The sequence below is a fragment of the Notolepis coatsorum genome (genome assembly GCF_963971535.1).
Source record: "Notolepis coatsorum genome assembly, chromosome: 7".
Lineage (NCBI taxonomy): Eukaryota > Metazoa > Chordata > Actinopteri > Aulopiformes > Paralepididae > Notolepis > Notolepis coatsorum.
In genome coordinates, this window is record NC_140171.1 from 26,879,696 (window position 1) to 26,896,465 (window position 16,770).

General features: G+C 41.7%; 1 protein-coding gene across 3 annotated transcripts; it reads right to left on the reverse strand.

The window, feature by feature from the left end:
* Positions 1 to 1,339: 1,339 nt before the first annotated feature.
* Positions 1,340 to 13,919, reverse strand: myoz2b (myozenin 2b). Of its 3 annotated transcripts, none has more exons than XM_084318998.1 (6): positions 13,815 to 13,919; positions 11,929 to 12,036; positions 8,900 to 9,069; positions 6,360 to 6,471; positions 4,256 to 4,415; positions 1,340 to 4,120 (listed from the first exon to the last, which is right to left on the reverse strand). In XM_084318998.1, the coding sequence occupies exons 2-6, from the start codon at positions 11,999 to 12,001 to the stop codon at positions 3,895 to 3,897; spliced, it is 741 nt and encodes a 246-aa protein (XP_084175124.1). In that variant the 5' UTR covers positions 12,002 to 12,036; positions 13,815 to 13,919; the 3' UTR covers positions 1,340 to 3,894. The 3 variants fall into 3 exon arrangements, with proteins under 3 accessions (XP_084175124.1, XP_084175123.1, XP_084175125.1); XM_084318997.1 differs by having other exon boundaries at positions 11,920 to 12,036; XM_084318999.1 differs by lacking the exon at positions 11,929 to 12,036 and having other exon boundaries at positions 13,815 to 13,917.
* Positions 13,920 to 16,770: the final 2,851 nt, after the last annotated feature.

Below are 16,770 nucleotides of genomic sequence, written 5' to 3' on the forward strand. Positions count from 1 at the left end.
AGGCAATTGAAAATGTTTGCATATCCCTCCATAGTTACACACATACACACAGTCCCCCACACATATGCATTTAATCAGAGAAGTCAGAACGCCTGCAGTGCAGTGCCCAGTAGAGCCTTGCTCAAGGCAGAGATGGTGGGCACCGTATGTATTACCCGTCAGTGCCAGGGATTGAACCAGCGACCTTTCGGTTACTGGCCAGCCTCTTTACCTCTAGGCCATCCTACCTATACTAGATAGATTGGGTTTATTACATCAGTAGTGCCGGCTATAAGTTGATAATCACGCATATAGTATAGCAGCCTATACTAAATCGATTTTCAGATAGTCTGAAAATAGTCTTTTTGGCACTCATTGTGTTATCTTATGTGGCAAACCCTGCCCATCTGGTAAGCCAAGCATGGTTCGTTTTCTTTTATTCATAATTTAATTTAAGAATTATTTGCAAATACCATTTGATCCAGGTGTGACGGGACAATTGCTGACAGCCTGACATGGAGTAGCGCTAGGCAGGGTTTGAGAGGCACCAACACGTGCCTCTACAGAGGCTTCTACTCTCGTCTTTGTAGTGGAGTCTTTGATTTGATTCGATCTTTATTTATCTCGAAACAACCATAAACACACAAATTTGTAATAACAAAAAATAACAAACTAAATAAAAGAAAACTGAATAAAATAAAATACAAATAAAATAAAATATATCTTCCTAGACATGGAAGCTATAATCAACATAGCTCAAGACAAAATGGTTTTGTTTCTCAAGCTGATTTTCAGTATTGGGAACCTGGCCTGTCTTTGGGTGTTAGAATGGATCAATCTGGTGCAGTATGGTTACAGGACAAGTTATGGTATGTTGTGGATAAATCTGGTGCAATATGGTTACAGGACAAGTTATGGCATGTTGTCTTCTCCAGCATGTCTATCCTGTTTTCAGGCCAATTAAAAACGCCACAAAAAGTGCAGCATTCTAGGTACTATGTATGTATGTAGGCTACTTTGTCTCCTTCAGTTTACCATCTTCATACACTGTGGCAGGTACACATAATGTAAGGGTTCATCCACCGCAGCTATTCTTACTGTCTTTAAATATAGTGTGTCAGTGGACCCTGGTAGATTATTTACAGTGTGTGTGTGTGTGGGGGGGGGGGGGGCTCACAGACATTGAGTGTGTAACAGTCCAAGAATGAAAGATGCTTGACAGAACAAAATAATGTCTCTTTAGCTTATTCTCATCAGGAAGAGCATTGTAAATGAGATTTTGTCTCAATGCTTTTTTATCTGGTTAAATAAAGGTTAAATAAAAATAAATAAAAAGAAGGAACCTTCTGGGTGCTATAAAGCTAAGGTGCATATAGCCTACACTATAAGCAGCTTTACATTTTACTAGCAAAACTACAAAGTTCAGCATTCCTATTCATTGAAATACAAAACTATAATGTACTGTATACAATTGTTGGAGAATCAATATTTTTTTATTTGATCCATCTAAGAATGTCCGGGTATGTAAATATGAGTTTGTAAATAAAATATTATGCATTTTGTAATTGTCTTAATCCATCATACCTCAAAATACAAGTATGATTTAGCCTACTCCAGTGTTTTACATGCACAGAAAGCCTTTCCAGCTATAAAAGGCAGTTCAATTTCAGGTTTAAGAATCAAGAGTTTGACGGCGGCTGGGTGGCGCAGCGGACATTGCGCTTGTCACCAACGCAAGAGACACCGGGTTCAAATCCGGCTGTCGGCGTTGCCTCCGGCTTTGGCCGGCCATCATACTGGCTCAATTGACAGAGTCAGCGGGTGGAAGTCGATGGGTGGTAATCTGGACGTTGTGGACAGCGACTCCTACAGGTCGGTCCTTTGATTGAGGATTGGGCCTTTAGTCATCACATGCCACAACCTGCTCTGGTCTATGTTATCAAAGAATGGATGCCCCCTGTCAAATATCAGATAGAATACAATCAGTACTACTTCTATATGGAACCAATTGTTTTATTTGTGACCACACTATGTTTTGTAAAGGAGCCGACAAAGTTCTTATTGAAGAACCATTTATAGGCTCAAGTGGTTCTTCACTTTTGCCCACAAGAACAATCTTTTGCAGATTGCAGGGTTATATAACTTCTGGAGTTATGTCTAGTTTTCGTCCATAGTAGGGACTATTTCTTCATAATTCGGTTGTTAAATCTGACACCACACATGACATATATTTATGTCTGTGGCCAAACGCTCCGCTTTCAGACAGCGGGAGATACTAGGAGCACAGTTGTTTATGACTCAGATCTATTAAAACAACAAGGGACACGGCACTGAGGCACGTTGGAAAGACGAGGGCCTCAGCCAACGCAGGAAGCTTGGCCCCAGAAACTGTTTATTGGAAGGTCGATACGTCACGACTTAACAACCGAATAGGGATAGTATAAGGTTTCACTGGTATTGTGTTGCTAGGGAACAGCTTGGACCCAAGTTTACCGGTATTTCCTGTTGCAGTGCAGTGCTTGCTAGTATCAATAGCTAACAGGAAATCCAATGTAGTCTGTTCTAGAATGTTTGTTTGTTTTTTGTCAAGTTGAAATAATTTATATCTTTATTGAATTGCAATCTTTATACAATGGCCATAATTAATTTGTTCATTTATTAAAACATTGTGTATTCTCCCCAATACATTTATTAGATATTCAATAGAAATACAATGTACAGTATGCACTGGTTTGTCTCTTCTCATCATGTCATGATAAAATCACTTTCTTCTTTATTTACATATTAATCAGTCCATTCCAACATTCCTAAAAGCCACATTATTATACCACGTTATCACTATTAGAGGAGATTTTAAGGAATAAACTATCGTTTTAAGTAGTCCACAAATATATATTTTTTCCTATTTACATTATGTTCTCTGGATGTGAATTTAATAAACATTTAATGAATAGTTCAGCAAAACATCCAGGTAAACAACTTTCTGTTCAAATGAAAAATCAATAAAGGTTTGGGTGTTTCACTTTAGATACAGTTACAGATTAAGTAGGGCAGCACGAGGCAACACACACACACACACACACACACACACACACACACACACACACACACACACACACACACACACACACACAAACAAAAACACAAACACACACACAGGCTTAGCGCAAATTCTTCTTGTCCTGCCATTCAAACCTAAATAACATGCTCTGCATTTATTGTGTAAGGAGTGTGTTTCATACTGGCATCTTTCAGAACAGTCTGTGGACCCAGTAAAGCTACAGTACTGACACATTGCAGCCCAACAACTGAACGGGTGTATTTACATGGGCATTAATATTCAGATATTATTCAGGATACACAGCTGTGTTTGAGATGGTGCACGTGAACCCCCATATCTCGTTTACAATAGCCCGGATAAGCTCATAGGCCGACAATAAGAAACCTGAATGTGAATCACTGGGATGTGCTGATATTAGCTGTGATACTGACGCTATCTAATGTACTTATATTATACTTATGTATACTGTACATATTGATAATCAGGATATGAACATGTATATAATACCATATCCCATCTATGACCTTTACCTAGATATTTACTTGTATCTGGAATATTAATGTACGTGTAAAAGCACTCAGTAACTCGTACACACCCTGTGCAGTCGGTCACAGGCAAAGACATAACGTTTTAATTATGTCACAATCAAGACCGTGTTGCTTGGTAACAGGTGGTTGGTTTAGAGACCATGTTGCTCGGTAACAGGTGGTTGGTTTAGAGACCATGTTGCTCGGTAACAGGTGGTTGGTTTAGAGACCATGTTGCTCGGTAACAGGTGGTTCGTTTAGAGACCATGTTGCTCGGTAACAGGTGGTTCGTTTAGAGACCATGTTGCTCGGTAACAGGTGGTTCGTTTACAGGTCTTCCGACTCGGGAATCGGCATGGGCTCCAGGTCCACGGTGGGGATGATCACAGGGAGGCCGTCGGATATCCATCCCTGGGCCGTCCTGTTGAAAGTGGGCCTCTTCACCCCGGGCTCCTGGAGCTCTGGGTAATTAGGAGGGCTCAGATCCAACTCGGGGAGTTTGAATGTGATCCCCCTGGGAGTTTTGTCAAAACCACCAAACGGTGTGGCGACCCTGCAAATCAGATGAACTGTGTGAATTTGAGGAACTTACTGTACTTTATGGTAAAACCTATTAGGAACTCAATTAATCCGATAGTAAAAGTAAAGGTAGCAACATAGTTATGCCGTGTGCACATAGGACTCTCACCTGTTAAAGCTTTTGTAGTCAGGAAGGTCTGGCTTGGCCTCTGGGGCGGCCATGCTAGCTCTGAGAGTTTCAGCAAGGGCAGGGTCATTGCAGATAGCCTGGTCCCACGGGGAGTGATAGGTCCTGGGCATAGGTGCAGTGTTTACCTCAGCTGTCGCATCTTGTCACGGTGAGCCATACCCAGAAATAAATATACCAGAAAAATAACAACATAAGATCAGAGAGGTTGTCCAAACATAGCAAACAGGACGATTTCATGTTTGAGAGGCGCACGTTTGAATAGTGAGCATTCATTCGGGCGAGATTGAGCCAGAGCGCTCGCCACGAGGATAGCAAGCTATGGACCGCGGCAGCGACCAGAGAACACTTAACCCAGGCCGACTGATTTGTCCATCATTACTATCTGAGGTCTTAAAATAGTGCATGCTCTGAGTGTGCGCTCATCGTAGGACATGTCGAAAAAGGGTGGCTCGTCCGGCACACATGAGACGGCACCATGCGGGATATCGGATTATAAACGGCCCGAGGCACTGTTGGGACCACTCCCCCGACCACTTTAAATGATAGCTCTGAGATGCGGGGGGAAAAGGAAATGCTCGCTAACCATTCCTTAAAAGTTAAAAGGGCCCCTGGAATTCCCACGTGCAGTTGCACAGTCTGCTCAGCACCTTGGGCCATTGCTCAGTCATGTTTGAATGATGCAGCGCTTTCGCCACCGCAAAGAAAATCATATTCTTTACCAATTACAAATGGGAAAATGGTTTGTGCCATGCCGGTGATGTGTCAGCTGTCGTATGTTAAAACCAGCTGTCGTGAGCGCATGACATGTTATTTATCTCGCTTTTATTCTGTTTGTATTGCTAACCCTTTTTTACACATGATTTTAGCCTGTACCTTCTGGCAGGCGGACTGCCAATGGAAATTAGCCTTTTGGCAAAGATTGGGTGCATTTACATTTTTTAAATGTTTTATTTGAACAAATAAAGTAAACCTAAACCTAATGACAACTGGTTCAACATTCATCCTTAATATGACGGCATTATATAACAATAGCTACACTTTGGGTGTGCAGCAGCCAGGCTAATTTCTGATGGTATAATTGAGCAGTTTGACGATGGGAGAAGAAAAGGTTGATATTCTTACAGACTTCAAAGTGTCAAACCGTCTATCACTTGTCATTTTCATAGTGGAACTTGTAAAGGAATGATGATCTACTGTATGTATGCGGGTAAGTTTAAACCTATTTCCTACCCATCAATGATGTTGTCTAAGGGTCCTTTCTCAGCTTCATTCTGGAGCTCCTCCTAAATGTAATCAGAGTACTGTAAACAATAATTCATACATACTCAGCAGTGTATCCAAAGCAAACCGCTTTGCAATGGGTGCACTGTGGAGTATGTTTCAGGGCTTTTTGTGAGTGGTCCCATTACTTTACATTCGTTTTGTTGCCAACATGCCAGAGCTGTGGATGGGTATGAGAAGTGTGGATCAAGAGGCGGCTGGGTGGCGCAGCGGACATTGCGCTCGTCACCAACGCAAGACACACCGGGTTCGACTCCGGCTGTCGGCGTTGCCTCCGGCTTGGGCCGGCCGTCATACTAACTCAATTGGCAGAGTTAGCGGGTGGAAGTCGATGGGTGGTAATCTGGACGTTGTGGACAGCGACTCCTACAGGTCGGTCGGGGGACGCCTGCACAGCAGAGACAGGAAATGGCGGGGGTAGTGTGAGCCTCCCACACGTTACTCCTCGCCAATGAGAGTCCACGCTGGCAGGTGAAAAGATGTGACAGGCTGCCTCCACATGTATCGGAGGGGACACGTGATGCAAGGCTTCTATCCTCCCTACAACTGGCCAGTGGGGGGCATATGCGAGCAACGTTCAAGACAGGGGAGGGGAGAATTGGCACAGTGAAATTGGGATGGGAGAAAAATAGAAAAAGAGGAGAAAAAGTGGATACAAAAAAAGAAGTGTGGATCAAGCTGAGAAAGAACTCTACCAATCCACGATGTCATCGGTAAGTAGGAAACAGGGCTATGGTGTCCAAATTGTGAACATACCCTTTATTAACATGTACCAGTGTGGCCTAACGTGTTGCCCTCCTACCTGGTGCACCGCTGTCTGGATCTGTGCTTCCGGGAGCGGGTGTGTTGGGAGGTGTTTTGCCCCCATCCTCCTTGTTCTCAGCACCATCTGTAGACTCAGTTATAATATCATTCTGGGGGAACAGGATAAGATACACTTATAGAAATTACATTTCAGGAGTTCCATTCAAATGTTGTAAATTCATGTATAAAAGTGCCACCTCTAATTTATCTCTCTCACACACGCAAACACACACACACACACGCATACACACACACACACACACACACACACACACACACACACACACACACACACACACACACACACACACACACACACACACACACACACACACACACACACACACACACACGCATGCACCCAAACATACTACACACACACACACACACATACTACACACACACACACACACACACACACACACACACACACACACACACACACACACACACACACACACACAGACACAGTGATAAGCGAGGGAGCAGCTCAGTAGCAAAGTGGCTGCGCTGCCGTTGAGAGGTCCTGGCCAGGGCAGACGAGGTAAAGGGCACCAGGCACATGTTTGTCCTCCTACAGTATCTCCCATGTGTTCTAACACTTTGGCCCAAGAGCACAACCTTCCAATGATTCATGTATAGTTTGTGGACAATTTTAACCCCCGCTGAAGAGGGAGCAACTGGGGATCCAATAGCAACCATAAATCCCTAGGTAATGTCAACATGTTCTAGAAAACTGTATCTTTGCTAGAATTTGGTTACCTGACCAGCCAGATAAAATGGCTGCATTTATATCCAGATGGTCTGTTAAACAGATCTGGGAAGGCGTCCTTTGAAACTGTTTGGAATAATGCAGAAAGAATGCTTGGCAAAGTGTCTTTGCCCATAGCCTGTAGTAATTCCTCAAAGGACGCTGATTGGTCTGGTTCAGACACAAGCGCATACATTTAAGCCAAGATGGATTCTCGCGTGATCTCGCTAAGCCAGTCGGATATAACATGGATATACCATTTTACGCAGAAAATATGTTGAATTTTTTTTTACTGAATCTTATGTAATGTTACATTTAAAGAGAGGACGGAGGTCTCTGTGTGCCCAGTTAAGGTCTGGCACCCTGCCATTGGCTGTGGAAGTGTGTAGATTCCAAGGTACACCTGAGGAGGAGCGGTTGTGTGTTCTCTGTGATCTGGGAGTGGTGGAGGATGAATTTAATTTTGTTTTTCACTGCCCCTTGTACACCGACTTGAGGAGGGTTTTATTTGAGAACATTTTATTTGTAAATCCGGATTTGTTTTGGCAGTCTGAGAGTTATATGTTGAGTTGTTTTTTTGTGGAGGAGATTTTCAGTTTTGCAGGATTTTTGGAGAAAGCATATGCACTTGAAACAAAACACATTATATCCTATATGATTTTATATGAATTCCTCTTGTTTCTTTGAAGTACATTGTTTACAGCTTGTTATGTTTGATTTTGTTTTATTTTTTGTGGTCATCTTGGTCTATACTTATTGTTTATGTGTCTGTCTTGTAAGCCCATATGGGCTGGGCATACATCTGTATGTAAGACACAAACATTAAAAACATCAATCAATCAATCATTACACTGATATACTGTAGCACTGTGTTTCCTCTCTATCTATTATTACATTGGTATACTGTAGCACTGTGTTTCTTCTATATCTATTATTACACTGATATACTGTAGAACTGTGTTTCTTCTCTATCTATTATTACATTGGTATACTGTAGCACTGTGTTTCTTCTATATCTATTATTACACTGATATACTGTAGAACTGTGTTTCTTCTCTATCTATTATTACATTGGTATACTGTAGAACTGTGTTTCCTCTACTGTATATCTATTATTACATTGATATAATGTAGCACTGTGTTTCTTCTATATCTATTATTACATTGGTATACTGTAGCACTGTGTTTCTTCTATATCTATTATTACATTGGTATACTGTAGCACTGTGTTTCTTCTATATCTATTATTACATTGGTATACTGTAGCACTGTGTTTCTTCTATATCTATTATTACACTGATATAATGTAGCACTGTGTTTCTTCTATATATATTATTACACTGATATACTGTAGAACTGTGTTTCCTCTCTATATATTATTACACTGGTATACTGTAGCACTGTGTTTCTTCTATATCTATTATTACATTGGTATACTGTAGCACTGTGTTTCTTCTATATCTATTATTACACTGATATAATGTAGCACTGTGTTTCTTCTATATATATTATTACACTGATATACTGTAGAACTGTGTTTCCTCTCTATATATTATTACACTGGTATACTATAGTGCTGTGCGTCCTCTATATCTATTATTGCACTGGTATGCTAGCATTGTGTGTCCTCTATATCTATGCAGCAATGGTGGGCCACCTCATTGGCAACATTGCTTAAACCAATGTAATGCCCCCCCCCCCCCCCCCCCCCAAAAAAAACATGGATATGAAGTCCATAAACACACAAACAAACAGAAGAAAGACTTGATAGAATTAGCTTTACTCACAGTCAGAGGTACATTAACCTCATTTTGGATACTTTCATATGTATATTTCTCAGATCTCCTCTGGCGCATCTTGAAAAGCCGGGAGCCTCTGTTGGACAGCAAAGACAGTTCCTCCAGCATGATGTCTTTTGGAGTACAGAGCTTTTTTCCTAGATCCATTATTATGTCCCCTGGTAACAAGGTGATTAAAAAAGGAATCCAGATTGAGAAAATGCCAAAAGTATAAACTGCATATATATACTGTATAAAGTATATGTTAGTTGCATAATACATGGTCTGATGTTAATGATGACAAACCTTCATAACAGTGCCATAAACATATGCACATACATACATACATACATGCACAAACATATGCATGCATTTTCTAAAATGCAACAAAGATTTTAGGACAACGAATCAGCTTGTCATGTCTTCTCAGCAAACATTTTGATGTCTATTAGCCATGGGCATCGAAGCTATGGCTCAAAAGCGGTCCGAATGAAGGTTTTTCTAAAGTTGGTCTTCAGAAAACCTTTGTTTCAATGTTGTTTAAATGGTTTACTGAGATACGATGAGGTATTACAAGAAGTGTATTTAAAAAATGCAGCTGCTTCAAACATTCCTTTATTGCTAATACTCTGCACGTTCAAACTAGCTACCAAGGTGCACCTGAGTTTGATTTGCAAAGATCAACTGGACAAGGTTTCCCTCTCTCAATAAGCATACTATTTACACTCTCATTAGAGCCTTCGGCTATTCGTCAACACCAGTTGTGTTATGTTAGATTATACTCACCTGCCCTTCCCTATACACTAGGAGACATTTCCACTGGCTTCAATTAATATTCACCCCTGATATATAAAGCAGCTGTTAGAACCATATGGAGCAACATACACCTCGGACACTATGATCATCTTTTCTTTTCTGCTTCAATATGTCATCAGAAATTGGTAAAAGGGCTCCTTCCAACTGGAATAATTTACCAGATAATTTAAGATCTTTAACTACTTTTTTCCCATCTTAAAACTAGCCGCTCGTGCTTTGAATGTTTTAACTTTTTTTACTTTTACTTTGGTTGCTTTTGATTAACCCATTCTCCGCCGATGACGTGTTTACACGTCATTCTCCGCCATGCGTAATCTGCCAATGACGCCTAAAGGCGTCTTTGAGATCAATATTTCATATTTTCGTCATGGTATTCACATTTCACCCACAGAGTCTTGGCTGGTGTTGTAGGACTCCGCTCAACTCTGCAACGCTTCAATACCGCCACCTGGTGGCCGATCGGCGAGTTGCCAAAACCGGAAGTGGCCGGAAGTGCTTAGTCCGTCCCCTATTCCGTCCGGCCACTCGCTATCGCTCGCGGGACTCTATCCAGACACCGTGGATATCGATCCGTTGCCATAACTCAATAAACAACATGATTGGACGTATATTAGTATTATACAAACCGGAACTGGGTCCTAGATCAACATCACATAACTGGGATCTGTTTGCGCCAGTGTGATCGCCCAACGGTAAGAGGAAGCTGCCGTGAGTTTCAGCGTTTTTGATTATTATTATCCATACAAACTGCTCTGATCTATATATCACCCATACTACATGAATCATTTAACGTCGGTCATTGCATTATAAACGACCCCCCCCCCCCCCCCCCCCCCCCCCTCCGGTCACCAGCAGATGACCAGTCATGACGTTTAGGATCATGTACAGTTGAAATTTTTAATATAACGTTGATCGGTATCAAACTGCATTTGATCATCTAATATATGCATTTATGGCTATATCTCACGTTCTATGAAATACAGCAGAAAACGATAAAAACATATTTATACTCTGGACGGTATTTTAGTATGAATGTGTGAATGAAAAAGTAAAACGTTCCTACATCCTGAACGATAGATAATTGATGTTGAATGGGCCATAGTAATGTCAATTTAGCAATACAATTTAAAAAGTTATAGCCCTGCAAAGAAGGTGAACATCTCCATAGACAAATAGTGCTGGCAGAGAGGCTACAAGGATGGATATAAGCTCCGGCAGAGAATGGGTTTAACAGACATTGTTAAAAAAAAAATCTTGTTATTGTTGATGTTGTTGTTGTTGTTGCTCCTGCTGTTGTTTACTGTTGTCAATTGTGTCTGTATTGTGTTTTTGAGTTGCAGGATCCCCTCTAAAACAAGATGCTACCTACATCTCAAGAGCTTATTCTGCTAATGAAATAAATACATTTCCACATCTCACTTAAGGGTCAGGGTAGGGCGTATAAGGTGAATATGTGTACCTTAGAATGTTTAGAACAAAATAACCCAAAAACTAAAAACATTATCCCCACTAAATAAGCTAAAAACAGACCAACTAACTAACTACTGGTAGGCCTACATGCCAATTTTTATAATAATCCTTTATTAGTGTGTAGTCTTGAGGGCAACAGACATTGGGGGTATCAATATGAGTTGAATGCCACCATGCCATCTCAATCACAATTCATGAAACTACAGTAGCATTTCAATTGAAATTGATATTGGATGACCGCTGCAATGGGCAAAAACAACAACATCACTCTGTCACCTAAATATTCTGAACTGCAACTTTGACACAACATATTCGGGTGATGGCACTTCACATGGGTGCTCATAGGTTTATGACACTGTTCCCATGCAAAGGTGTCTCACGTGCCATTCATATTTATTATTGTCCAGTTCTAATGGAGAGTGAGTTATTATTGTACGCAAGACCTCATGGATGAACAGGATGCTTCCTCGACAACCACTACAGACAGAATGTGAAACCAGCTGTCACGGACCTTCACAATCTCCGAACAGCTACACAGTTGTCCCCCCCCTCCCCTCTCCCATCCTCCCATCCACCCATCCACCCACACAGAAATAGCCCTTTGAAAAGGACAACGACAAAGGATTAGTCGCCATAGGTAGTAAAACATCCCATTCGCTTATTTATGGCAAGTACCGGAGAGTAGCCCTGACATTTTGAACCTTCCCCAGCAGCAGGGTAATATCACGGGCTGGAGATCATACCATTGGTACCTTGGAACTCTCGACATATAGCTGCGGCATGCATCTTCCTCTCTCGCGTTGGCATTGTACAGAATTGTGACATGGCGTCTTTGTGAAGGGTGGCAGAACCCTGGGGTACTGGAAACACATAAAGGACACAGCATGTAGTCTAGGGGGATGTACTGAAACAGTATGAATCCAGTGGCCCCCCTCCCCAACCCCCATCTCACACCTGTTATGATTTAGAGATCACTCGATCACACAGTATCATGATTAGAATTGTCTGATTCTGTTATGATGTATGATAACATGCCATCACACGTTGATTTAATACCTGTAACATTTTATATTAATTCAATTAATAAATTAATTGTATATTAATATTACATGATATTATTATTATGCCTGTACATATTAATATGACAACTCTGTACATATCTATACCAGTGTAATCACCTGTACATTGTGTATTACTGTTGCACTATACTGTTACATTTGGTCTGGTTGGATGCCAAACTTCTTTTCGTTGTGCTATATGAATTGAATCTAATCTAATCTAATGTTGTTTGTGTATCACCTTTATGGACGTTATGATACTATAGAGCCTGATACTATGGTGGATAGTAAGTATATAGCATATGGCACTGATATCATCTGTGATATCATTTATGTTGAGGAGATTATAATTGACAGAGATTTAAATTGTTGGTGTCAGTGTTATTTTTTAATTAGCCAAACTAAAATGTTTACAGAAATGAGAATTAACACTGTTTCTTGATTTAGCATTAAAAGGCATACAGTACAAAGGTTACCCTCACATGTCCTTGTTAGGAATACAGGTAATTATAAAGGCGAGTACCACTTACATTTACATTTCAGTATCTAATTCCTATTTCACGAGTCCACAAAGGCTGTGTTCCATTAACTCTCAGTGGTACGATGGAATTCAGAGTTGAAGTGGAAGATAATCTCTGACCTCATCTGGTGCATTAGCTTTAGCCATGTTAGCATGGATCGCCTTAGATGTTACATGAAGGGGAAGAAGTAAAGATACAAACCACCAGGGTCTGCAAATTAAACAATATAGCATATTTTCTCATTATCGCTCACTTCTCAAAATGCATGGTTGATTTGTTCACACTCCCTGTGACATCCAGAGATTAGGCTGATACATTTGACTGATTGGGCTATTTAATAATAATCGTGTGAATTCATAAAATTGCGTGGACTTCCCCTTTAAGATGTCACAAGCTATGAAACATAATGAATAATTTGACCATGGGTCAGTGGTGAACATTGTGTTCTGAAGTTAGATGTGTAATTGAAAGCCCTGATCGTGTCCCTGCCAAGAAAAAGAGATTGTTCAAATGCATATGTGTTCCAACACGGTGGACTTAGAGTCTATTTTCCTTTCATTTGCAATATCAAATGCATTCTCATAAATAGGGTAGATAGATACAGTATGTACAACTATTATTCTGACATCACATACCAAAAACGTCTTCGATGTTGTTGCAGTATACACAAAACATTTGAAGTTCCTTCTATACAGTGTATATACACAGTATACATAGTGTTGATCCAGACATCTAGTTTATTCGTTTTAATTTCCCAAACTAGTTTGTTAATATCCCAAATTCAAGATAAGGATACGTCTCACCCATAGAACAATGACCTTGCAACAAGGTTTTGTCTTTGCTTATTTACGAGTTAAGGAACGACAAAATGACCCCCAAACATGATATGAAAGCAGAACCCACTCTTAACAAACAGGTTTTAGAAGAGTTTTAGAAGCAGCAAGAATGATGAAAAGTGCAGCATGATGAACGTTAGTGGTTGTGAATGGTTGCAGCACAACATAGCATTTAATGTAATTTTCACAATACCTTGCACAACTTGATGGGGCGAGTCCCTACCTGTGGTGGTGTACGTAGTATGTAGCCTGTATCCTTGAGGTCGAAGCAAGGAGCCTCAGGGGTCAACCTGGGTAGTTCGATCCTCCCTGTTGTTAACTCTCTCGGACACTAAAGCCAAACTGTGAGGGTGTCTCTGTGTCTGTTGTCAATGGAATGTAGCTTACATCAATAGTCTATATTTAACCTGCCAAACACTCAAACCCACTCACAAACGCCACGGGACAAGGATAGCTACCAGAGAGAGACAGGATGGGCAACACCCCCATGCCCCAATGCCTCTCCCTCTCTCCAGGGCAGGGGCTCCCCCTCTATTCCTTGAATTCTCCCCCAAAAGAGCATGTGTCACCGTGTTAGGCTATATGATAACCTTTCTATTTTTATATGAACATGGATACATCATGCATCCAAGTTGAAGTGTTTAATTGGACACAGTCTGTCGTGATACTGTACCCTTGATAATTACTGACTGTATGTAAATGTGTAAACTGTGAAGACAGGCCTCGTTGACAGGATGCAGGAGAGCAGACTCAAAGGGGAGCAGACTCAAAGGAGAGCAGACTCAAAGGGGAGCAGACTCAAAGGAGAGCAGACTCAAAGGGAAGCAGAGTCAAAGGAGAGCAGACTCAAAGGGGAGCAGACTCAAAGGAGAGCAGACTCAAAGGAGAGCAGACTCAAAGGGGAGCAGAGTCAAAGGAGAGCAGACTCAAAGGGGAGCAGACTCAAAGGAGAGCAACCTCAAAGGGGAGCAGACTCAAAGGAGAGCAGACTCAAAGGGGAGCAGACTCAAAGGGGAGCAGACTCAAAGGGGAGCAGACTCAAAGGGGAGCAGACTCAAAGGAGAGCAGAGTAGCAGACTCAAAGGGGAGCAGAAAGTGAGTCATGACACGGTGGTGAAGCAGTGCTGAATGTCTTTACATAGTGCCTTCGCACAACATCAAGGTAAACACCATGGCAGCCAAACCTTACATCTTATTGAATACATTATATCAATTAAGAATGTAGAAGTAGTGCACAGATATGTAGTCGATCATTTATTCATCCTGACAGTGTAGAGGTTGTGCAGTCACATGATGCGTGCTGTTTCACCAGCCATGTTGGATGGCATTATGCATGCCCGTGGATGTACAGTATACAGTAGGAATACTACAGTGGGGATGTTTTGGAAAAATGAGAGTCCTTGTTTTTACGTAGGGCTAGGGCTAGTCATAGTTTAGTCCTAGATCATACATAGGGCTAGGGCTAGTCCTAGTTTAGTCCTAGTTTGTACGTACAGTAAGGCTAGGACTAGTCCTAGTGAGGTATATTTAATAATGTTAGTTATTAACAATAAGTTACTTTAAGTCAATTAAAATTATATTTCTTGTCTGTTGGAGACCTCACTCCTGGGAAATTGAATGGTGACGAATTCTCACAGAAACGTCGTACATAGGTGTCAACAGAAGTCTTTTGTTAACTCTTCGAGTGCCACGCTCTTTTCCCATCTTTACTCAATGGCACCAGCATTATATTTTTTTTATCCACTTTTTCTCCTCTTTTTCTATTTTTTCTCCCATCCCAATTACCCGCTGTGCCAATTCTCCCCTCCCCTGTCTTGAACGTTGCTCACATATGCCCCCCACTGGCCGGTTGTAGGGAGGATAGAAGCCTTGCATCACGTGTCCCCTCCGATACACGAGGAGGCAGGCAGCCTGTCACATCTTTTCACCTGCCAGCGCGGACTCTCATTGGCGAGGTGTAACGTGTGGGAGGCTCACACTACCCCCGCCATTTCCTGTCTCTGCTGTGCAGGCGTCCCCAACCGACCTGTAGGAGTCGCTGTCCACAACGTCCAGATGACCACCCATCGACTTCCACCCGCTAACTCTGCCAATTGAGTTAGTATGACGACAGGCCCAAGCCGGAGGCAACGCCGACAGCCGGAGTCGAACCCGTGTATCTTGCGTTGTGGACGGGCGCAATGTCCGCTGCGCCACCCAGCCGCCATGGCGCCAGCGTTATTGACATTTTAGCGATGTTTGCAGACCCATCGTGTGTTCTGTATTATAGCTATGGAGACAATAGTATGGCTCATTTGACAGGCATTGTTCATAGTCCATCACTGACTAACCAGTTAATTTCTACATACTGTAGTTTGTGCACTATTACACGCTAAACATCGCCCCTTTCCAAAATAATCCAGTATTTTTTCATAGATTGCGAGATATGACGTGTTATATGCAATATGCCCAAATCATTCGGGTTGCTCTCCTGAAACCCCAAATACTTCCAAATCAAAGGTATATATCATGTACATATGTGTCTTCACAGAATCATCAAGGAGGGGGGGGTCGTTTTTAACTCAAAACTCTGATTGTTACCAAAAGCATCGTTTATGTTTCAGATTCGGTAAAATAGACATAGAATATACCTTACCTTAGCCAGAAGGTACTCCAAAAAGAATAATCCCCAGTGATCTGTGGTATAATTATGTCCTCATGTAAATATATCCCCCTCCCCTGTGTTCCCTTTACCTGTGCCCCCCCCCCCCCCTCTGTGGAATAAGACACTCCCCTCCCCTGTGTCCCCATTACCTGTACCCCCCCCCCCCCATCTGACCTATCAAATGGGACCACACCCCCTCCTGTTAACTATATAGATCTCCTCTTGAGATCTATCCAGGCTTCTTACCTGGGTAATTTCAGCTGATCACCTAGGGCGAGAGCCTCAGCCATTCTCTCTATGTATTCTATCTGTTTGGTTAATAAACCTTGTTATTATCCAAGCCTCGGTTGACTGAGACATTCTTCATCAGGATATCCACAAATATCCCACAATTGGCGTCTACAAACTTGTGACGGACTTTTTGCGTCCTCCCGGCGTGCTGTATCATTCAACTATACAGAGAAAAGTGAGTATAATAGGATGGTCGACCAAAAATGTATGGAAGGAATTAAAATCTTCCCGCTTTTCTCTGTGC